Below are 23,809 nucleotides of genomic sequence, written 5' to 3' on the forward strand. Positions count from 1 at the left end.
ATCAACCTTGTGACACAAAATCGGTGTGGCAAGTGAGAGCCCCCGCCCATGACTTTGCACTTTGCTTTCTGAGGCCCAGTGAAACAAGTTGAGTTCATCCAAAGTCCACAGAGAACCAGGAGACAACACGTGGGGGAAGGGCAGTAAAGAGCAGTGGGAAGTGCCTCTCCCAAAATCCTTGTGTATTAGCTTGATTTTCGTGTAGGCAGGAAACTGCCGTTTCCCTGCTGTGTCCTCAGTGAAGGAATGGGTCAGGCACAGAGCACAGGGGCTTGCTTAGCACGTGGCAAATCAACAAAGTTGAGGGTGCAGCTTTGTTTGCTTCTGACAGTTTTTTTTTTAAGATTAATGTGTGTTTCAGTTATGAAAATACGACTCTTCCTTATTAAGACCTAGGGTAGACAAACTCGGTGGTGGCATGTCTATAATGCCAGCACTTGGCAGGCTGACGCAACAGATGTTCACCGCCAGTTTAATCTGCATAGTGGAACTCTATCTTTTAAATGTCTAGCCGGGCGGTGGTGGCGCACGCCTTTAATCCCAGCACTGGGGAGGCAGAGGCAGGCGGATCTCTGTGAATTCGAGGCCAGCCTGGTCTCCAAGAGCTAGTTCCAGGACAGGCTCCAAAACTGTCTTGTCTCAAAAAAACTAAACTAAACTAAACTGTCTAGGTTACTGCAGAGGACCCTACCTACCTCAATGACCTCTGTGGGTGTGACAAGCAATTTCTTTCTAGAACCCATTGGGGTCTCTCAGAACAGAGATGTATCAATAGCGCATTGCTGGAGTCCTCACTACATGCACTAGGGGAGACAGCCTGAGACCCAAATCAGTCTAGGTACTTCCCCGGGTGTCCCCATTCCTGGGAAGTGGGGACGCTGGCGGGGGAGGGCAGCGGGGTAGAGAAACGCTGAGAGAATCACGGGTTGAGATTGTGACCTTAAGAAGCAGGAGGACGACGGGACTGCGTGGGACCGGGAGCACGGAGGCTACGGGGTAACGGAAGGAACAAAGACCGGAGACCGGCTTGGTGACGCCCAGAGCAGGGCGGGGCGAGAAGTAATGTCAAGTCGGCGCGGGTCGCGAGCTTCTGCGTCTGTGTGGAGCCGGTGGAGCAGCCGCTGCCTCTCTGGTCTCTTTCCCTGAACCAGGTAGGTGCCGGGCCCCGGGGTGGAAGCCGCTGAGCCGTGGGGGCGCTGTGCAGCCGAGCGGGGGACGCTGGAGCCCGGGTCACGCTGCTTTCAGGGTGGTCAGGCCTGTCTGGAAGCCCCCACCCCGCTACACGTTTTTCTTTCATAGCTGAGCCAGAGGTGTCCCGAGGTGTTTAGGATGCAGTCAGGTTCCTGGTTGGGCCTCGGCCTACCCACTTGAGCAGTAAGAGTCCCTTTAAAGTGGTCTTCCTTTATCAAGCTGATTTAAATCCTCCTCTTTGTCACATTTCTCTGAGCGCCCTCCCCTACCCACACCTCTCTATCTGTGCCTGCTTGGCAGCATTCTGAATGAATCCGCCCCCTCAAATTCAAAGAGACAGTTTTGTCTGCAGTCAGGTCTGTCTGGGGGAGAAAGCTGCAATCGGTCTCTGACTCCGGAACGCGTCTGGGCATTGGGTCAGTTGCCCTTCTGAGTTGGCCTCGGTGGCAGTTGTTATTACAAACTCTAGCAAGGATGGAGAAGCTGCAGCTCAGACCCAGGTAGGAACAGACTCTCTTCTGTCCCACCCTGTACAGGCTCAGCATAACCCAATTTTTGAAAGAATATAAATATAGTTAAGCAAAGTCCAGTTGAAGGGAACCCTGTCTGGACATTTGGGTTCTAATCCTGGCTGTTTTTTTTTAATGTTTATTTATTTATTATGTATACAATATTCTGTCTGTGTGTATGCCTGCAGGCCAGAAGAGGGCAGCAGACCCCATTACTGATGGTTGTGAGCCACCATGTGGTTGCTGGGAATTGAACTCAGGACCTTTGAAAGAGGAGGCAATGCTCTTAACCTTTGAGCCATCTCTCCAGCTCCCTCCTGGCTGTTTTTGCAGACGGACTGTGACCATAGGCAAGAAACTGCCTCTCACTGGCTCCATCCTCCCCTCTCCAGCCATGTTGCTCGTCAGACCAGGGACCATCCTCTCTTTTGACATTACTAGTAGGTTTTTGGTTTTTTTTGATGAAGTTGGAGACTTTATTACTGATATTTTAATATAGGCTTAATCATGAGAGTCAGGAGAAAGTCGGGCATACTCAAGCGTGGGTCTTCAAAGAAGGATCACATTTACTATTAATTTTAATAGTGTCATGGGCTCAGATGGCCTGGGTTCAGTTCTCGGCACACACACACACGCACACACACACACACACACACACACACACACACACGGCAGCTCACAACTGTCTGAAACTTCTGTTCCAGGGCATTTGACACCTTCTCTGGCTCCACAGGCGCCAAACGTGACTGAGGTGTACTTACATGAAGGCAAAAGACAGCATAAAGATATCAGCAATCTTAACTGCTTCCCAACTTGGACCTACAAAGCTGTGTAGCTGAGCTCAGCTCCACTGGAACACTATGCCCAGCCTCAAGGCCCCAGAACTTCACCTGCAGGGGAAATGTCCCGAGGTCAGAGACTAACTTTGTCTACAGAGAAACCCTTATCATTTAATGCCTAGGAATGCTGCAGGGGCTAGAAATCCGTCTTCTTCCCCAACATACAGCTCATAAGATGCCCAGAAATTTGGTTTGAAGCGTATGCATAAATAATTTCATTTAGTACAAAAATCTATGTTGGGTTTATTTTTTGAGACAGGTTCAGCCCAGGTTGGTCTCAGGCTTGCTATGTAGCCAAGGATGACTTTGAACTTCTGATTCTCCTGCCTTCTCCTCCTAGTCGCTGGGATTATAGGTGTATGTGCTATGCCAAGCTTATTCGGTATGGGGATCAACCCAGGCTTTATGTGTGCTAGGCAAGCACTCTACCAAATGAGGCACAGGTATTCAGAGAGTAATTTCTCAGGACATGAACTTTGTCCTTCGGAATGTTGACCCAAGTCTCTAACATCAGGGTCCATCTCACCTGCCAATGTTCATTCCAGGATCTTGTACCGAAAGACATTTCCAAAGTGCCTCGTGTCTGCCTATAACTCTGACCTACACAGCCTGGAAGCTGTAGAGGAGACCTGAACCAGTTTAGTAACTTCTTTGATCTGTGACTTACAGTGACCTTGCTGTCCATGGCCCACCGGCTGCAGATGCGTCTTCTGACATGGGATGTAAAGGATACCCTGATCAAGCTCCGCCGTTCTGTTGGGGAGGAGTATGCCAGCAAGGCCCGGGCCCATGGGCTGGTGGTAGAAGCCACAGCCCTGGAACAAGCCTTTGGGCAGGCATACCGGGCTCAGAGCCACAACTTTCCCAACTATGGCCAGAACTGTGGCCTTACCTCCCGTCAATGGTGGAAGGACTTGGTCCTCCACACCTTCCACCTGGCAGGGGTCCCAGATGCCCGGGCCATTACTCCCATTGCTGATCATCTCTATGAAGACTTCAGCAGCCCCTCCACCTGGCAGGTGCTGGAGGGGGCCGAGACTACCCTGAAGGAGTGCCACAAGCGGGGTCTGAGGCTGGCTGTGATCTCCAATTTTGACCGACGCCTAGAGGACATCCTAGTAGGCCTCGGCCTGCGAGAACATTTTGAGTTTGTTCTGACTTCTGAGGCTATGGGCTGTCCTAAACCAGACCCACGAATTTTCCACGAGGCCTTGCAACTTGCTCATGTAGAACCTGCAATGGCAGCTCATATTGGGGATAGTTACCCCTGCGATTACCAGGGGGCTCGGGCTGTGGGCATGCACAGCTTCCTGGTGGTAGGTCCAGAGCCTTTGCACTCCTCAGTCAGAGATTCTGTACCTAAAGAGCACATTCTGCTCTCTCTGTCTCATCTCCTGCCTGCCCTGGACCTTCTGGAGGCCTCAAGTCTGATGAGGGAAGGAGGTGGGACCAAATAAACATTGGAAGCAAGGAGTCCCTTCTTTCTCCCCTCCCCTGCCTTCCCTCCGCAATCTCGATAAACTATTCTGATCCTAGAACAGCAAGAGCTTGGCAGTAGCTTAGTTTTTGAGTTCACTCATTATTCATACCTCCGTCCCTCTTTATTTATTATATGGGGGTGTGGGTTAGAGGCTAATTTTATAGACTCTGGTCTCTCCATCTTCCCATGGGTTCTGGGGATGGGACTGAGATCATGTGCACATGTGCTACTATGCACCCGGCTGTCTCACCAGTTCCCTCTGTCCCTCCTCTGTCCCTTCTATCGTAACCTGCTCCATATCCACGGAGGGACCCTATTCACAACCAGGTTGATGTGAACTGTCTCTAGTCCACACTGGCCTGGAGCTCGTGGTCTTTCACCATCAGCCTTCTGAATCCTAGAATCACAGGTGTGAGCCACTTTTAAGAGCTAGGGACGTGGATCAGCAGTACAGCACTTGTCTGCCTTATGAGGCCCTGTGTTCAAACTAGATATATTCTCATTCTCTCTCCCTCGCCTTTACAGCAAGGGCTTGTTGTCACTGGAAGTCTGACACCCCACTGTGCAACACACAAAATCAAAAAAGCCCAGAGAAGTTGAAACAGAAATCCCTTCCCAACCTTGGAACCTCAGGGTTAGATGAATCAGGGTGCTGGGCTATACAGTAGGGACGCTGTGCACCCTTGAGAGGACGACACTGTAACTCGTTCAAAGGACATTGCTGGCTTGTGCCTGCCCTGCAACAGATACCCTGATAAATGTTTTGTTTTGTTTTTGAGGCAGGATTTCTCTGTGTAGATTTGGAACCTATCCTGGAACTCTCTCTGTAGACCAGACTGGTCTTGAACCCAGAAATCCGCCTGCCTCTGCCTCCTGGAGGGCTTAAAGGCGTGTGCCACCACGCACAGCCCACTAAATCTTTTTACCGCAAAGCTATTCAGTGGGCAAAGGTGGCATAACCCCCACTTTACATATGAAGAAACTGAGATCCAGGGCTTAATCTGTCTGTGGTCACACTTGTGAGGGAACCTGGATTCCAAATTTGCCTGTCTGACTCAAAAATCTATTGACTTAACCACTGGGTTATAACTAGACAGGGACCCGTGTCATGTGAGAGTACAGTGGATTTTTTTTTCCTTTCAAGCCAGGGTCTATCTGTGTAGTCCTGGTTGTCCTATAACTTGCTTTGTAAACCAGGCTGGTCTTGAACTCCTGGTTTTGCCTCCCAAGTGCTGGGATGGGTGTGGGCCATGACACCTGGCTGTTTGTTTTTTTTTTCAATTTAATTTTCCTTCCTGTCTTACCTATACAGATGTTGTCTATTAGATAAATCTGTGCCTTGTTCATTGCTGGGCACAGGGGATAGCATGGGCTATCAGCACAGATAAACATGAGTATATAGGCTCTGATATAACAGTGACTCTGGAGGGGACTCTCACCAGGGAATAAAGCTTGGGTGATATCTGGACAGTCAGAGGAAGAGGTGTGTTTGCAACAGCCCCACCATGAACTGTGAGCTGAACACTGTCAGGGCATGGCCTGGGGCCTTTGGATACTAATGGAAGAGGGTGACTTTGTCCCTAGATGTTTTTTTTTTTTAACAGAGCCCATGTCCAGGCAATGGCAGAGCTCTTCAGACTGACGAAACCTTTCTGCCCTGGATCTGATGACTCAGTAGTAACTCCTAAGGGTCAGGCAGTGAACACAAGTCATGAGCCGTGGTCCCAGCTACAAGGGTCTCAGAAACCTTCAACAAAAGTTAGCTGACGATAGCAGACCTGTGGTTTGATCTGACCAGTGTTTTGAAGAAGTAAGCAAGCAAACCTAACAAAGCATTTCACATATGGACACTGTAGCACTGTCTGTAACCCTGGCATTCTAGAGGTGGAGGTTACATAGTGAGTTCAAGGCCAGCCTAGGCTGTGTGAAACAGTAAAAAAGCAACAAAGGAGCCGGGTGGTGGCGGCACACATCCTTAATCCCAGCACGTAGGAGGTAGAGGCAGGCTTGTCTACAGAGCGAGTTCCAGGACAGCCAGGGATACACAGAAAAACCCTGTCTGAAAAAACAAACAAAAACCCCTCCTGATGACCCACGTGTGCCCTGGGACTCCACAGAGATGGGGGAGACTCTACAACAATACAGCTATCCTCTGATGACTTCTACATGTGCACCCTGGCACGTGAATGCCACCTCATATTGAGCACAATAATAAATTAAAAACTAAAAATCAGCCGGGCGATGGTGGCGCACGCCTTTAATCCCAGCACTCGGGAGGCAGAGGCAGGCGGATCTCTGTGTGTGAGTTCGAGACCAGCCTGGTCTACAGAGCGAGTTCCAGGACAGGCTCCAAAGCCACAGAGAAACCCTGTCTCGAAAAAAAAAAAAAAAAAAAAAAAAAAAAAAAAACTAAAAATCAAAAAGACTAGGGAGAAAGTTCAATCGTAAAATGCTTGCTCACTACTAACATGAGCCCAAATGTGATCAAAACCCACATAAACTGGCCAGGTGGTGTGATGTGCACTTGGAATCCAGCAGCGGGGAGACTAGTTGATGAGCTCCAGGCCAACTGGAGACTGTCTCCAAAGGGGAGATGGCACTTACATACATGCATGCCCAAATACACACATGTACATATGAACCCACATAGTCTTCGCAGGCATCTTGGGACCCCTTTTCTGCATGGCAGTAAGGGACTGAAGCTGAACAGTGATTATTTGCCAGCTGGACTTGTGGCCACCCTAACTGGTTTTCACACTGCTCAGTTTGCAGTGCTAGGAATGGAATTCGGGGCTTTTGGCATGCTAGCCAGGTGCTCTGCCACCAAGCTTCCTCCCCAGTTCTCACAAAAATGTCATCCTCAGATGAGCTTGTTATGGAGGAAATGGCAAAGAGGCGTGCTTTTGGTTCAACATCTCCAGGACCTTTCTGCTAGGGGAGCCACGGCCCACTTATTCCTAAACCCGTACCCAAGGCTGTCTTGCAGCTTGAAGCCAGTTACAGCCAAGGCATCACTGAGCATCCAGAACCCTCTAACGACACTCACATTCATCCATTAAGGAGAGTCCTCCTTTCCCCTTAGCTCTTCTGGTATGAAAGCTCTCCAGCCAGGTCTCCACCCCAAGGGAAGCACAGGCAGGTCCATGCTACAGCTCAGCCTCAGGGCCTGGGACAAATGCCCACAACTGTGCTACAAGCACACTTCCTGGGGACACTAGTGCCATGGTAGAATGTGGAAGGCATGACACTTCAGGCCTGTTTTCTGGCCAAGAGCTGCCTGGCAGGTTGTCCTTTGTATGCTAGAAAAATATTCTCTCCACAAGCTGTGTCATGAAAAAGACCAAGAACTACTGAGCTGAGAGGCTAGGGAATCTTCACCACAGGCTTCTCTGCAGACACTCCAGGAACCGCCACATCACAGGTCACCAACCTGCCTGGCCATATACTCCCTCACTGTGCACCAGGAACCATGCCAGATGGCAGAGACACAGATTTATGAGATCCTCAGAAGAGCACAAGGAACGGTGGGTTTGGGAGAGTAAGGTCAAGAGAGAAACAGGTTCCCCACAGATGATCAACATTGAAAGGTTATGTCTGAGTTTGAAGCAGATCCCATGGGGAACAGCACACACATCACTGGGGAACAGGACACTAGCTGGAAGCATGGCCTGGCCTGCAAGGGTGACAGGAGGCGTGGATCTGGCCTGCAAGGGTGACGGGAGCCGTGGATCTGGCCTGCAAGGGTGACAGGAGGCGTGGATCTGGCCTGCAAGGGTGACGGGGGGCGTGGATCTGGCCTGCAAGGGTGACGGGGGGCGTGGATCTGGCCTGCAAGGGTGACGGGGGGCGTGGATCTGGCCTCACTGTGGTCACTGGTGAACGATGGAGATGAGCTGGTCAGCCACGGCAAAGACTGGGAGCAGCGGTCGAGGGAAAGACGTGCGGTGGATGTGAAGCACTGTCCCTGAAGCAGGCTCACAGAAGACCAGCTCTCCCGCTTGGAGGTCCAGCAGCACGCCCAGCTGTGCTGGGCACCGAAGCAACGCCAGAGGCTCGTGCTGCCCATTGTGTGAGAAACGGAACTCTTGAGCATAGCGGGAGAAGACCCAGGAGAAGGCATTGTGGCCCAGGCGGCAGTCACTGCCAGAGCCCTTTCGAGGCAGCTGGGCTGAGGCGACGCCCACTTTATAGGCACAGCTGTGCTGAACATTCACTATCCAGGCGTGGAGTCCGGCCTGGAAGGTGGTGGCAGCCAAGGCATTAGGCCAGTGGTCAAAGCGTTCGGGGTCATCTGAGCAGGCCTTGGACTTCTTGGCACTGAAGGTCAGGGTCCGTCGATCTTCAGACAAATGCAGCAAGGGGCTGACAGTCCTTTCATTGATATGCACCTCCTCCATGCCTGTCAGAGAGAATCCTCAGGGTTGTCCCGAGTCCTACCCCTGCTCCATTCCTAATCTGCTCCTACCAGGTAGTCAAAGGCTTCTTACCACTCACTGACCTCAGACAGCCATCTACTCTCCCTAAGCCTCAGTTTCTTCGTCTTTAAAGTACTTGTCACAGAGTAGTCATGGGGACTAGCTAAGGTAGTGTGTGTCAAGTGCCTCACATAAACCATGCTGAGTAGCTAGAGCCAGGAGAACAGTGGCTATTGGTCTAAAATCTTCATGTGCAAATTCTGATCGAAAGAAGTGGGCTGGAGAGATGGCTCAGCAGTTAAGAGTATTGCCTGCTCTTCCAAAGGTCTTGAGTTCAATTCCCAGCAACCACATGGTGGCTCACAACCATCTGTAATGAGGTCTGGTGCCCTCTTCTGGCCAGCAGGCATACATGCAGACAGAATATTGTATACATAATAAATAAATATTAAAAAAAAAAAGAAGTGAGTTGTCCAAGTTCCCACGTCAAGTGGTGGTAGGGTGAAGTGAATACCCAGTATTTTAGTTTTCCCTATCTTACTGCTTTTGAGCTGATCCTATCTGTGGCTTCCAGAGCTGATATCCTGAGGGCAGAGCCCAAAACTAGGAAGCACGACAAAAGCAGTTTTCAGAAGTTAACTATGATACCAGAATCTAGAGCACAACGCTATTACTGGTCATAATAATAATTACATATACATATATTACATGGATAACCTGCAGGGGAGAGTTAAAACTGAGAAAGCTTCAGTCTGTCACCAGGGGACATATGAGCTTCCACCTAACCCAGCGGAATTCTGGGAGACAGTAAGTTTCGCCTCTGACGGTCCAGTATGCAGCACAGGCCAACATTCAACACCAGTCAACGTTTTGTTGGCCTCTTGTGTTTGAGACAGGGTCTCAGATAGGGAGAGAGGCAGCTAGCCTGGCCTCGAACTCAGACGGGGTCTCAGACAGGGGGAGAGGCAGCTAGCCTGGCCTCGAACTCAAGAGTTCCTGCCTCAGCTGCCCAAGCGCAGGGCATCACCACACTCATTTAGGCCAGTGTTTGTTAAGTGAATGGGTGAGGCAAGCCCTGGCAGCTTCACTGTAGTACCAGTGATCTCCAGGTAGATGTCATTCTACTTTAAAAAGGAATCTGAGGTTTCCAATAAATGATAAGGAGCTGTCCCAGTGAGGTGAGATGTTAAGGGGGACGGAACTTATCCTATACCTAACCACAGAGAAACGGGAAGGAAGGATCCGGGCAACCCCTCCCCACCCCCACACACTGCAGGCTGTGCTGCAGTCTCGTAGCTCCTAACCTGAGAGAGACCCGAGGACCGATGTTGCCCAGAGTTGAGTCAGCAGTGGGCTCCAAGCACACTTCTCGTTAAAGCTTAATTTGTCTGACTCCTGGGGATCCAAAATGCCCTCTGCTTCCTCAGCCCTAATGCAGGGGGAAAAAGAGACAGAGGTTCAAGAAGGTTCTGGAAATGCACATGGATCTACATAAGTGAGGAGAAGAAAACAGAAGTGAAATCCTTCCTTTGTAGGTGACACCATGATTGTATTAGCCAGAGGGAAAGTGGCTTTTCCTGACTCCCCCTCCTCAGGGACCTTCATTCCAGCAAAGCAAACAGTATATAGGGAAGTATATTCTTAACTGGTTTTAACAGTGGGGGCAGAGCTTGGAGACACCTCAGCAGTTAAGAGTGCCTACCGCTTCTGCAGAAGTCCCCAACTCCAATACAACCACCTCTCACCCCAATTTCAGGGGATCAGAAAGCTTCTGTGAACACTTGCAAACTCACCAACACACACACACACACACACACATGCAGGCATGCAAACACAGATAAAATAAGTAAAACTTGGGAGTGGAGACTGGAGGCTGTGCGCTCTGACAGCAGAGGTGGGATAGGATCTGGGCCTCTGGAGCTGCTGTGTGATAACATTTCTTTATATACTACCCAGAAAATATCTCACCTCTCTAAAACCCACTGCAACAATAAATGTTTCCCTGGTTGGTCCAAAGATCCCAGCCACTCCTCGGTTCTTAAACACAAACACCCCTAGCTGAGGACCACACAGAATTGGGACATTTAGTCCTCAGGATGGAATTCCTCGAAGCTGGGGAGGTGACTCAATAGGTAAATCACTTGCAGTACAAGTTGAGGACCAAGGGCTGAATCCCCAAAACCCATGTAAAATGTGATGAGGTAGCATGCACCTACGATCCCTGTGCTTCTAGGCAAGACGGGAGGTGGAGAGAGGAAGCTCAAAGGCCAGCTAGCCTGGTGTAGGCTAACAAGGAGACCCTGTCAGAACCAGCATCTGAGATTGTTCTCTGACCTCCACATGCACGATGGTATTTACACACAAGAACATGCAGGTATATATATAGACAACACACAAATACACACACACACACACACACAAACAAACAAAAGAAAAAACCCCATGAGGGCCAGAGAGATGGTTTAGCAGTTATGAGGATTTGTTGCTCTTGTAGAAGACTCTGGTTTAAGTCCCAGAACCCACATGGAAGCTCTCAACCTCTGTAGCTCCAGCTGCAGAGAATCCAATGTCCTCTTCAAATATCCTCAGGCTGCTCCACATCATGGTGCACTTACATACACACAGGCACACACACACACACACATACACACACACACACACACACACACACGATAGATAAATATTAAAATGAGCCAAGAATCTTAAAGGAGGGACTGCCTAAGAGCAGGATGCTGCCTATCCAGATGTTTGGCCTCTGTGTTTACTGTTTTATACATGATCACTTAGACTGTGTTGTAATGGGAAGGTAGTAGGTTCTCCATTCGACACCAGAATGGAGCTTTATGGAAGACACTGAGTAGAAAATGGGAGCTGGATTCAAGTCCTGCTTCCACGTAAAAAAAAGTAGAATAGACTTGGCCCAGTTGAATGAGCCCGGGCACCATTCAACACGTTTCCCCCCTCAACCCGAAATGAAATCTCAAAGGGACAAAAAGTGAAGCAGGAACTCATCTGATACTTTGCAGTCCTCCAACCTGGCTTCTCAGAAGGAATGCTCCTCCACCTCTAATTCTGAAGATGGCCTGAGGCCATCCATCCAGAGGTGCTCCTCTGACGCATGCAGTCTCTGTGAGACTGTCACTTACTGTCCTGGCCTGAAGAATGAGATGAGCAGCCTTAGAAGTGAGGAGGCACAAATGCTGACAAAAGTCCCTGAAAACAAACAAGAGAGAGCCTGTGCTCTCAAAACATAACAGCACAGTGTGGAGAAACCCCAGCTAATGGGGAGACAGGGAGGATCAGTGTCAGCAACTGAGCTGTCCTTCCAGAACAGAGCTGAGACCACCCATCGACTAAAGTCAACAGAGAGCCACCCGTCCAGCTACTGCGTGGGACAGAACACAACATTCATAGCCCCAAGGTACAGTGGGACTTGAATAGAGCAAAGCCTGGCTAGAATCAGAACAGTCTGTCTATGCAGTGGGGACTTGTTGCCACTCTGCCACCAAAGGTGTGGACATACCAGAGCCAACAAAGCAATTCTCATTAGTTAAGTGAGATCCCACCTAGACAGGCCTGACAACAGCTCTTGGGAGAGCACAAAGCACTACACACAAATCTTCAACTCTACCAGTAGGTTTCTCAATGGAAGAAGTACGGACTCAGCAATTCAACAATCATGTGCTGAAGAACTAAGCAAATGAATAAAGCTATTGGCCTTGTTGGGAGCTGAGATTCTTTTCTGGTTATTATTATTATTATTAATATTATTATTATTGGTGGTGGTGGTGGTAGTGGTAGCGGTGGTTTTTTGAGAGAGGGTATCTCTATGTAGCCCTAGCTGTCCTGGAACTATGTGGATCAGGCTGGCCTTGAACTCACAGAGATCTATCTGCCTCTGTCTCTCAAGTACTGGGATTAAAGGCAAGGGCTATCAGGTCTAGCCTAGGAGCCAGGGTTCTTAGTATAAGATACAAATATGAAACTGGAGGCAGGCAAAGGCAGTGTTAACTGCAGTGTTAGACTGGAATTAGAAGTTATGATACAGATTCATGCATAAGAAGTTACAAATATCCCCCAACTCTGATTAAAGGTCCAGTACAATGACATGTCAGTAGCAGTGAGAACACTTAATGTCTCATACTGGCTTTGTGATATCTCATCCTACTAAAAACAGATATAAGACCCCTGGAGAAACAGCTGGTTCCAGGGCTGGGGCAGGCAAAATCCAATCTGAACCAGGGATAACTGGGTAAGAATGTGTACCACATGTGTGTCTGGCACCCAAGGAGATCAGAAGACATCAGATTATGGGTTGCAAGCCACCTTGTGGGTGTTGGGAACCAAACCCAGGTCCTCTGTCAGAAGAGTAAGGTCTCTTAACTGCTGAGCCACTCTCCAACCCTCCCACCCCTGGGGACATCTTTTGTGCCACAGTAAGAAATACTCAAAGAAGAGGGGACCTGTCAAACAGACAAGCCAGTGACTGGTCAAACGCAGGCAACCTGAAGGCCAAAGCAACCACAGCGGCAGCGGGGCTTTACTATGCAGCAGAGAAGATCAGAATCTGTGACTGGCACTGGTTCCAAATAAGAGGGAATAAGTGAGAAAATAAATGAACAACTTGGGCAGAAATTAACATGGGTGCAAACGTAATAGCCTTGATAACGGGACAGTGACATCACAGCCCAGGCTATATATATCATTAAAAACAGCCCAGGCTATATATATCATTAAAAACAGCCCAGGCTATATATATCATTAAAAGGAGGCAAAAAAGAAACACACATGAAGCCACATATATTCCAATTAAATAAGAAATCCAAAATCCCAAATCTAGTCAGAGTTTGGAATCCCACATCTGAGACTGGTGCACAGACTCGGTGGATAAAGGTGCTTGCCAGAGAGCTTGGCGACCCAGGACTCACACGGTGGTAGCAGAGGAACAGCTCCCACAAGTTGTCCCCTGACCCACACATGAGCCATGGCACCCGCATGCACCTACACACACGAAGTAATTAACTATTTCTTAAAACCAACCACATCTCTAGGGAAACAGATTGGGAAGGGTTGATTTGATAAAGGCTCGCTTTCCATTTTAAATCTTTTTCATTTTAGAGGCTGGGAATTGAACCCAGAACTTTGTACAAACCAGGTAAAAGCACTGTATACCAAACAATAACCCTATTGGGATTGGCTAATCACCTTGCCTGGCTAATTTTATCCATTTGGTCATTTCCTCAGGCCCTGGCTTCTCAACCTTCTAGCATTCAGAAATGACCTGTTGAAATTCCTTAACTACTTAACAATTAAGATGGGAAATTTGAGTGGTAATGCAGCCTTAAGTCTTAAAAACTCGTTCACTGCAGAAAGAAAGGTAGAGGAGACACCAAGGACACAGGTATCAGTGAGTCCAGGCCCCAGTTCTGAGTTTCAGGGTTCTTATCGAGGGTAACCATAGTTGAAGTAGGATAAAGTTTAGGAAAGCTCAGGGCAAGGCCCTAGCTAATAAGTATTTGCTTCACTTCCTTTCGATAGGGATCTGAAGAAGACGTGGAGGGTGAGAAGGCATGGGCCTGACCTCTGACCTTGGAGCTAGGCTAAAGCTTAGCTAAAACTTCCTAAAGGAAGTTGCAATGGCCTGGGAAGAAGGAAGGGGGACTCAGTGACAGCCTGAGCAAGTTATAGGGACACACTCACCTCTCAACAATCTCGTGCTCCTTCTGCTGCAAGAGAGGAAAACATAGTCAGGCTGGCAGCAGACACCCAGTGTGTGAACATGACCTGCCACATTTCCCTGCACACAACTGTGTGGATGCCGGCTTCACAACAAAGGCCTAGCCTCCTAACACACAAAAATGAATCAGCCATTGCCCCTCCCCTGTGGCAAACCAGGCTCCTCTCAATTCCAGTTCAGCACCATCTTCCACAGAGCCAGTGCCACCCGCCATGGAGACCTCCTGCTCTCAGAGGCCTGTGAGGGTCCCAGTTGCTGGGACAGGGTGTGCCCTTGCCTGGAAGCTGGTGCCGAGTAAATTCACAATCGAGGGTAGTCAGACCACATTCCTGTTTGTTCTTCATTCCTCCTCTGCTGGTAGACACTCAGGTGTCTACTGTCCCTCAAAACTGGAGGCTTCTGCATATCTATAAAGTACTTTGAAAAGCAGTGCACTAAATACTAGTTGCGATTATGTCTGGTAAACCCAAGAATGTGTTGTTTATATTGGGGCCTTATCTGCACCAAGTGCTGCCTTCTCCCCAGTGCTTCTGAGCACTCTGCACACCCCAACTCCCTGCACCTGGGTACCTTTCTCATTACTTCAAAGTCACTTCATCCAGGAAGCTCTGTGGTCCATCCCTCCTGCCTTGTGGGTGTTCTGACCTCCGATGGATTCCTCTACTACCATGACACATTCTACTTGTCAGTTTATGTAGCAACTCTTAGGTAGAGCTCAGAACAACTGCAGCTGTGCCCTGTGACTCTGCCCCATTACATAACACAAAGGCACTCAGTAAGTATTTGCTTGCTGTTGAAAGTATATCGTTATCAGGTGCCAAATACTCAGATCATTTTATTTCCCGTCTCATGTTAAGAAGATATGATATTAAACATAGTAAAGAAGATAGCTATAGGGACTACTGCCAGGGGATCTTGCAGTAGGCGAGAGAGATTGAGTTCAACTTTGAATGCAGCATGGGAATTGATGGCCATGGAGCAGGGTGGGATCACTGTGTGGAAAATCACTAACAGCAGTGGTTCTCAATCTTCCGAATGTCTGACCCTTTAATACAGTCCCTCATGTGAGGTGACCCCATCATAAGATTATTTTCATTGCTACTTCATAGCTGTAATTTTGCTGCTGTACAAATCATAATGTCAATATCTGTGATTCCCAACCCCAGTGAAAGGGTTGTTCAGCCCCCTAAGGGGCCGCAACTGCTGACTAAAGAGGAAACATTGAGGGGGAGGGGGATCCTAGCTAAACCTACCTGACAGGATTCTTGCTAAAGACAGACCAGGGTGACCTTGGGGATAGTGGAGAGGTGGAATCTGATAAATGCCAAGGGCTATCAGATGTCAGTGGTGGGGGCTTTTGGCCAAGCTGATTTAGCTGGGTTCTTTGCTACAGAAGCATAATGATGGGCCAGAATAGAAACAAGTCTGGTAGAGATCACTGTCACTCATCCCTGTCCCAAGGCCATCTTTTTGGCATTCTTGAGGTCTTCAAATCTAGGGGAACCTGGCCAACCTTCTGTGTCCTCACCCTCTCCTGACTTACAATCAGCTGGAGGTCATTCAGATGGGTGAGCATGCCCACCAGGCTGGTACGGAGGGTGTCCAGCTTTCTCAGTGCCTCCGTCCAATGTGCCTGCTGAGTCAGGATACTCTGGTGAGCCCGCTCCTCTTCACCGAGCACCTGCTCCAGCAGCCGCTGTTCCTCACTCTCACACAGGCTCCTCACCAGGCTCATCCTCTGGATAACCAGCTCCCTCGCCGCACTAGCCATGCTCTGGCAAGGGATAAGATGAAGAGTCAGAGACAAAGTCAGAGACAAAGTCCCAGTCACAAGTAGGAGAGGAAGTACGGGCGTAGCAGAAACGATGCCAACATTGATTGACAGTGTCTGCCAGGGGCTGAGTACAGAGAACAAAGGGATTCGAGCCATTTACTTTGACACCCTAGCATTTAGAGTTCGGAAGTGTGGCATAAAAGATACAAACATCCAGGCCATGTCTCAGAAGGTCATGACCACAGTTTAAAATGCGTGCGGGGCTTAGAGATGAACCAGCATTGGGAACATGATGGTCATGGGACAAAAATGAAGGAATCATAGTGATCATAGGGCACAATGGCCTTGAAAGTTATTCTCATCAGCCAGACCAATACAAACCAGGCTCCAGTTGAAATTTCACCTCGCCTCAGAGCCAGAATCTTGTCCCCTCCTAAGGCTTGTCCATCCCAACTGGTTCCAACAACAGAGTTTTTAATGTGCCATCAAGGGGCTCTGAAAAAACTTTCAGCTAAAGATGTTTTTTTGTTGTTGTTGTTGTTGTTTTGTGTATTCGTTTTTGTAAGTTTTTCGAGACAGGGTTTCTCTATGTAACCACCCTGGCTGTCCTGGAACTCACAGAAATTTGTCTCCCTCTGCCTCCCGAGTGCTGGGATTAAAGGACTATGCTACGTTGTCTGGCTCAGCTAAGGATGCTAATGTACATCGTCTTCTGACTCCCAGTGGTCAGGTTCTGGCTGCAGTAGGTACCTCCAGACACACTCGGTGACTGAGCGGGAGACTTCCTGTCAGCCTTGACACTGCGAGCATCCTCCCAACTGTCATCTAGCCCTGCTCCCGAGGCCCAAGGACGGTGGCTTCTCTGGGCCCTGCGCCTGCAGACCTGCTTTGTACAGTTCAGGAAACAGTCATCCTTCTTTTGTAGAAGAAACCGAGACCCATATCTTCACAGCGTGGAGGACAACAGCTTAGTGAATATAAAGGAAGCTCACTTGAGTCTGAAGCACACTGACTTCATCTGTACCTGCAGCTCACTTGCTCTCCTGGCCTTTACTTTCGCTGCCTATGGCCACTTCCTACTATAGCTGTTCCTTTTTAAACTGAAATCCCAATCTGTCTGTGATCCTGTGTGTGTACGCGTGTGCACCACATGCGTGTCGGATCTCCAGGAGCTGAAGTTAAGTGCAGTTCTGAGCTGCCCAAAGTAGGTACCAGCAACCAAACTCAGGTTCTCTGGAAGAGCAGGAAGTGTTCTTAACTGCTGAGCCATCCTTCTAGTCCCCAAATTGAAGTCTTTTGCCTTATTAATAAATAAAAACAAAAAACCAACCTTTTTAGTATTTGTCTTTATATCTGAAATGAAGGCAACCCCCCTGTGACCGAACCTCTTGTTTCTCTGATTTTACTTCTTCCTGCCATCTCCCCTGTTCACACTGCTTCAGCCTCGCAGGACCTTCTGCCCCAGAAGCTCGGGCGCCCTCTGCCCAGGCCTTTTGCACTTGATGACCTGTCTAGACACTCTTCGCGCAGTTGTGCGCGTCACTGCTCCTCTTCCTAGGTCTCTGAGCAAATACAAACCTTTTGTTCAAACTTTTCTTTATCGTTATTGTGTATGTGTGCATGAGTAGGCATGTGCACACCACAGTGCACATGTGGAAGAAAGAAGACAACTTTATAGAATTAGTCTCTCCTATCTTTATGTGGCTTCCAGGAACAAACTTAGGTCAGCAGGCTTTTGCAGCAAGCAATTTACCTCTGTTTTGTTTTTGTTTCTTCAAGACAAGATTTGTCTGTGTAACAGCTCTGGCTGTCCCGGAACTCACTTTGTAGACCAGGCTGGCCTGGAACTCAGAGATCTGTCCGTCTCTGCCTTCTGAGTGGTGGGATTAAAGGCGTGGCTACCACTGCCCAGCAATATCAGCTTTTCTTGATGAGAGCATTCCTTGGGGCTGGAGAGATAGGTCAGCTGTGAAGAGCACTTGTTGCTCTTGCAGAGGATCTGGGATTGGTTTCCAATACCCACATGGTGGCTCACGGCCATCTATAAGTCCAGTTCTAAGGGATCCAATGCCCCCTTCTGATCTGTGCTGGTGCCAGGCACACATGTGGTGCGCACACATACATGTAAGCAAAACAATCATACACATTAAAATAAAATTTAAAAAGTCTAAAATTTTGTGGGAAAAAAGGCACTAGTCTTTTTGGCTTTGAACCCAAAGTCACCAGGATTCTGCTATCTCGTCCCACAGCCTGTGTGCTGACAGAAGCAGCCAGCTCCTCAGTAGAAATGAGGCTGTAAGCCTGGAAAGGGATCTGAGACTGTGCTAGACCTGGGCTAGAGTCTTAGCCTAGGGGGAGGCCCGGTGCCAAGAGTAAACGAGAATTACCACTGCTTTCTGGTTCTTCCCTTGCAGGACCTCCGCCACATACTTGGTGATGCCCGCGCTCTGTAGCTGCAGCCTCTCACACTGGTCCACAATCTTGTTCTGCAATACAGACGGCATTACTGTGTCTTTATTCATGCATATGGGCCACTCACTCATCCGAGCGGTTTTTCCCTTTTACTCTACCCTTAGTCACCCACTCCCATGGTTCAAATCCAGATATCATCACATCAGAAACAATTATGTTCCCAAAACCTTATGTCAAGGAACCCATATAAGCCTATTGTATCTTTCCTTCCAGCTCACCAATGCTGGGCTCCCTATCCAGTTACTCATTTGGGGCCATCAAGACACTTGGTGATGGGGGAGTGTCATATATCAATCTGTTGATTACATTGGTTAAGCAATAAAGAAACTGCTTGGCCCTCATAGGTTAAAACATAGGTGGGAGGAGTAAACAGAACAGAAGCCTGGGAGAAAGAAGCTGAGTCAGGAGTCGCCATGATTCTCCCACTCCAGGCAGATGCAGGTTAAGATCATTCCTGGTAAGCCAGCTCGTGAGCTACACGGATATTAGAAATGGGCTAGTCCAGGTGCGAGAGTTAGCCGAGAAAAGGCTAGATATAATGGGCCAAGCGGTGTTTAAAAGAATACAGTTTCGGAGTAATTATTTCGGGTAGAGCTAGCCATGTGGGCGGCCGTGATGGAGGAAGGTCATTGGTTAAATAAAAAGAAAATGCTTGGCCCTTATTGGTTAGAAGATAGGTGGGAGGAGTAAACAGAACAGAACTGCTGGGAGGAAGAGGAAGTGAGCTCAGACTCCACAGCTCTCCTTTGGGGAGCAGACGCCTCAGAGAGATGCCATGCTCCCAGCTTTCAGGCAGACACATGCGATGAAGCTCCGACCCAGGGTGGACATAGGCTAGAATCTTCCCGGTAAGCGCACCTAGGGGCGCTACACAGATGATTAGAAATGGGCTAAATTAATATGTGAGAATTAGCCTAGAAGAGGCTAGATAGAAATGGGCCAAGCAGTGATTAAATGAATACAGTTTGTGTGTTGTTGTTTCGGGCATAAGCTAGCCAGGCAGCCGGGTGCCGGGGACACAGCCCCGCCACTCTTATTACTACACAGCCGGGTGCTGGGGACGCAGCCCCACCGCTCCTATTACTACAACTTGGGTCTTTTTTTTATGATTTATTTATTTATCATGTAGACAGTATTCTGTCTGCGTGTACACCAGAAGAGAACACCAGATCTCATTACAGATGGTTGTGAGCCACCATGCAGTTGCTGGGAATTGGACTCAGGACCTTTGGAAGAGCAGTCAGTGCTCTTAACCTCTGAGTCATCTCTCCAGCCCATACTTGGGTTGTGTTGGGTCTGTCCCCAACCCTCCTCCCTCACCTCACCACTACTTCCACTTCTGTTATTCTAGCCAGATGGTCACCACCTCAGAGGAACCCTGTTAGACCGCCTCCGCATTACCACAGCCATGTCCAGTTCAAAACCTCCCAGTGGTTTTCCAATACAGTGAGAATAGGCCTCTTATCTGAGCTGCAGGTCCTACCTGGAATAACTCTTTGTCTCCTACGCCACCTCCTACTTCACACAAACCTTCATTCAGTTACTTAACAACACCAGATTTACCAGCCTGCCCGAGGGCCTCTGGGCTTGTTACTTCCTCCTTCAGTCTTAGCCTCCCCCAATTGTTTTACTCCCTTGATCTGCCCTTATGCCTCCTCCTCGGGGAAGCTCACTGACTCACCCTGACTCTGTCCTGCTTTATTTCTCATAGCTGCTGACTACATCTTGTATGCTTTCCTGCATATAAAGGGCCTTAAATAAATATTAATTGATATGAAGTCTCATTGCTTTGATCACAAGTGAGTCGGTAGTGTTCTGTTCCCAAAGTCACGAGCATCAGCCATCAAGGGGCAGGGAATGGGTTGGGAACGAGGGAGCTGAGGCAGATGGCTAGCTGGCTTAAACCCAGGCCTTTCCCACTCCTTCACAGGAGGTAACAGCTGCGGCACTTCCAGGTACCAATCCCTCCGCTGCTCCCCAGAAGAACTGGCCCCAGTGCCATTCGCCACAGGCGGTCCAGTTACCTCTTCCAAGAAAGTCTCCCAACCCCGTCCCATCACGTACCAAGGGACGAGAGAACTGAGCTTAGCTATTGTCCTTTTTTATTTTATTTTATAAATAAAGCATGGGTATATCTGACCCTCCACTTTTTTATGACTTACATGAAACAGAATATGCTATTTTAGAACTCTTTTCAGTTAGTATTATGCTGTTCCAGATTTTTAAAAATGTATTTCATGTATCAGTGTTCTATCTACATGTATGTTTGGACACCAGAAGACATCAGAATTCATTATAGATGGTTGTGAGCTGCCATGTGGTTGCTGGGAATTGAACTCATGACCTCTGGAGGTGCTGCAGTGCTTTTAACTGCTGAGCCGTCTTTCCAGTCCTTATCCTTTTTTTCTTTAAAAAAAAAGTTTTAGCCAGGTGGTGGTGGCCCATACCTTTAATCCCAGCACCTAGGAGGCAGAGTCAGGCAGATCTCTGAGAATTCGAGGCTAGCCTGGTCTACAAGAGCTAGTTCCAGAGCATGCTCCAAAGCTACAGAGAAACCCCGTCTTGAAAAACCAAAAAAAAAAAAGTTTTATTAGTGTATACTAACTATATAGACGGTCCACGTGACTCTCCCATCACATCACCCTTCACCCACTAGCGCCCCCCTCCACCCTGATCCTCTCTTCCTTCATGCTCCCCCTTCTAAGGTTCATGTCTCTTTTTTCTTTTTTAATTTTTATTTATTCTGACGATTATTATCTTATTGCGTTGGTGTTTTGTCTGCATGAATGTCCTGGTGAGGGTGTCAGAACTCTTGGAGCTGGAGTCACAGACAATTCTGAGCTGTCATGTGGATGCTAGGAATTGAACCTGGGTCCTCTAAAAGACGCCAGTGCTCTTAACTGCTGAAACATCTCTTCAGCCCTTCTTTTTTCCTTTTTATTACTTAAGACATTTTTTTTTCTTTTGAGATAGGATTTCTCTGTATAGCTCTGGCTGTCCTAGAACTCATTTTTAGACCAGGTTGGCCTTGAACTCGAAGATTCTCCTGCCTCTACCTGCCAAATGCGCAGACTAAAGCTACTGGCTTTTTTTTTTTTTTTAAAGACAAAGCTTTATTATGGAATCCGAACTGGCCTCAAATTCACCATCTCTTGCCTTACTCTCTCAGGAGTGCGGCACCACACCCAGCTTAGGCTGTCTTTCTATGGCTTGTGTCCAGGTTCCCCATGAGACACAACACGTGGCAGTCGTCTGTCTGATCAGGCTTGTTTCAGTCCACTTCCCTCCATCTTCCTTCCAAACCACGTCATTTTATTCTGCATTAGAGAATAATACCTAATGTGTCTATGTATGAGAATATATCCGTATTTTTCTTATCCAGTCTTCCGACAATGGGCACTTTGGCTGGTCCCTAACTCGAGCCCATCTGCTCACTCACTTTGAGGCATGGGTCCGGAAGTTAAGAGCGGGTGAACCCGGTGCTATTTTGCCTAGGGCAATTTCTCGGCAGGATGGAGGGCAGGAGGGGTGGAGGGAAGGAGGGGTGGAGGGAAGGAGGGGTGTGTGCTAGGGCTAGGGGTGTAGCTCAGGGGTAGAGTCTAATATGCCCGAGGCTCTGGTTAAACCCAGCACCAAAAATGCAAAGCAAACAAACAAAACCACAAAATCTAAAGTAGAAGGGGAGAGATTTGCTTCCTTCAAGCCAAGGCCAAGCACGTGTGTAAGGTCTTAGGGTGGCCCAGAGAAGGCTCCTGGGGCATAGCACCATGCCTGCCACCCTGCCCCAGCTTTCACCCCTCCCACTGCTCAGATTCAAGGCTTTCCATTAGGTCCTTTCCTCTTCCTAACCACTAAGGTCAAGCAGTGGTTTCCTCTTGCCCAGTCAATGAATCTTGCCCTCTGAGCCCTGAACATTAGGAGTCTGGGAGGAGTCACCATCCTGCTGTGGGTCTCCTCCTCATCTGAAAAACCTGAATTCAAACCCACACTTCCAAAGCCCAGCCTGGGTGGAATGAGATGATAAATATCTAAGTCCTTAGGAATTTGTAAAATGCTCACCCATGATGCAAGCTGATTCTATCAACTTTACTCAAGTTTATTTTCATCATGGCTGAGTAACTGAACCTTGCTGGCCGCAGTTTCCAGCAAGGTATGTTTATTACAATCTGGTTGAGTAGCTGATGTCCCTAGAATGAACAGCAGGGCTCAATGCCAGGGTGGGGTTGGGAGAATTAAGCCATTTAATAAAATTGCAAAGAGTTCCCCAGGGGCCACAGCTAGAATGAAAGCACCAAGGTGACTTGGCCTCCAACCTCAGAAGTTCAGGGGAAAGGGTGGGGGTGGAGGGATAACAGGAAGTGACCAGCCTAGAGCCACACGGGAGATGGGGAGGCCTTGAGTCCTGCCATTCTCCCCATCCTGGTTCATCAACTTCACGTCAAGTCAAGGCCAGGTTGGAAGAGAACTAGAGCCCTCACCAGAAAACCTGAGGGGAGGGGAGGAGACTCTCAGTCAAGGGGTGTGAGGGAACTGAGTTTTTCTGAGGTCAGCTATAACAAACGCGCGGTATTATGAATGTCCGGAAACTACCGGTGAAATATAACAAGCTAGGTTCCGTGACTCCCGGGAATGGGTAGAATTCGAAATCGGATCCAGCTTAATCCAGAGGTCACACCTCTAACCACCTAGTTCCCAAAGGGAAGCCACAGAGAAGCCAGGCCCCGCCTCCCGAGTCCGAGAGCAGTCACCCCAGTTCCCGGCCCCAAGCCCGCTCACTCGCAGCTCCTCGGCGTGCTTCTCCGCCCTGCGGATGCGGTGCCCGTGACAGCGGCCGCCCAACCTGGCGCAGGCTGCGCACACCGGCCGCCTCTCGAAGAGGCAGAACAAGCTCAGAGGCTCTCGGTGCTCGGAGCACAGCTGGTCCGGCACGGACGCCGGCCCGGACGCCGGCCCGGACTCTGGCTCGGACCCCGGCTCGGACCCCGGCCCGGACCCCGGCTCCCAGGCGTCCGCGGACATGGCCGAGAGCCGGGCGCTCCACCTGTCGCAGGTGCCGGGCACCGGGTTTCTTTCGCCCACGCCCTTCCAGGCCCCGCCTTCCCTGACCCCGCCCACACAGTCTGCGCCCGCGCGCTAACCACCTTTGTACGATTAAGTTGTATAGTGCCTGAGTCTTTAAAGCAAACAACTAACAACCAATATTCTAGTGACTGAAAGAACTTTAGTGAGCACTTACGAAGTGTCGGTTTTTTGCTAAGTGCTTTAACTGCTGGTTTGAGAGGCAGCTTTAGGCAGATAATTTTAAAGCCAGGCTCCCCTCTTAGTCCCTCACTGGGCTTGAGTGTTAAAAAGGATTGAGACTATTTCTCTAACCTATTTGGAGTAGATAAAT

The 23,809-nt window shown here is 48.9% G+C and overlaps 2 protein-coding genes across 7 annotated transcripts; one reads left to right on the forward strand and one right to left on the reverse strand.

Annotated features, from left to right (window-relative positions):
* Positions 1-926: 926 nt before the first annotated feature.
* Hdhd3 (haloacid dehalogenase like hydrolase domain containing 3) lies at positions 927-6,348 on the forward strand. 5 transcript variants are annotated; one of them, XM_041632249.1, is made up of 4 exons: positions 927-1,151; positions 1,544-1,691; positions 2,405-2,611; positions 3,209-6,348. In XM_041632249.1, the coding sequence occupies exons 3-4, from the start codon at positions 2,602-2,604 to the stop codon at positions 3,994-3,996; spliced, it is 798 nt and encodes a 265-aa protein (XP_041488183.1). In that variant the 5' UTR covers positions 927-1,151; positions 1,544-1,691; positions 2,405-2,601; the 3' UTR covers positions 3,997-6,348. The 5 variants fall into 5 exon arrangements, with proteins under 5 accessions (XP_041488183.1, XP_041488184.1, XP_041488185.1 ...); XM_041632250.1 differs by lacking the exon at positions 1,544-1,691; XM_041632251.1 differs by lacking the exon at positions 1,544-1,691 and having other exon boundaries at positions 2,434-2,611.
* A 71-nt stretch (positions 6,349-6,419) lies between these two features.
* Bspry (B-box and SPRY domain containing) lies at positions 6,420-23,481 on the reverse strand. 2 transcript variants are annotated; one of them, XM_041632468.1, is made up of 6 exons: positions 23,194-23,481; positions 18,333-18,431; positions 15,715-15,945; positions 14,135-14,157; positions 9,739-9,863; positions 6,420-8,418 (listed from the first exon to the last, which is right to left on the reverse strand). In XM_041632468.1, the coding sequence occupies exons 1-6, from the start codon at positions 23,434-23,436 to the stop codon at positions 7,889-7,891; spliced, it is 1,251 nt and encodes a 416-aa protein (XP_041488402.1). In that variant the 5' UTR covers positions 23,437-23,481; the 3' UTR covers positions 6,420-7,888. The 2 variants fall into 2 exon arrangements, with proteins under 2 accessions (XP_041488402.1, XP_041488401.1); XM_041632467.1 differs by having other exon boundaries at positions 6,421-8,418; positions 14,135-14,160.
* Between the last annotated feature and the right edge of the window lie 328 nt (positions 23,482-23,809).

The sequence above is a fragment of the Microtus oregoni genome, unplaced genomic scaffold (genome assembly GCF_018167655.1).
Source record: "Microtus oregoni isolate MIOR12 unplaced genomic scaffold, Mior012 000041F_ref0000270, whole genome shotgun sequence".
NCBI lineage: Eukaryota > Metazoa > Chordata > Mammalia > Rodentia > Cricetidae > Microtus > Microtus oregoni.

Coding starts and splice junctions, on each gene's coding strand:
- Bspry (XM_041632467.1), bottom strand. CDS start 23,436: ATGTCCGCGGACGCCTGGGAGCCGGGGTCCGGGCCGGGGTCCGAGCCG. Junction 14,161..15,714: donor TGAATGACCTCCAGCTGATT/GTAAGTCAGGAG, acceptor CCTCTCTTGCAG/CAGAAGGAGCACGAGATTGT. Junction 8,419..9,738: donor GGTCCTCGGGTCTCTCTCAG/GTTAGGAGCTAC, acceptor TCTCTCTGACAG/GCATGGAGGAGGTGCATATC.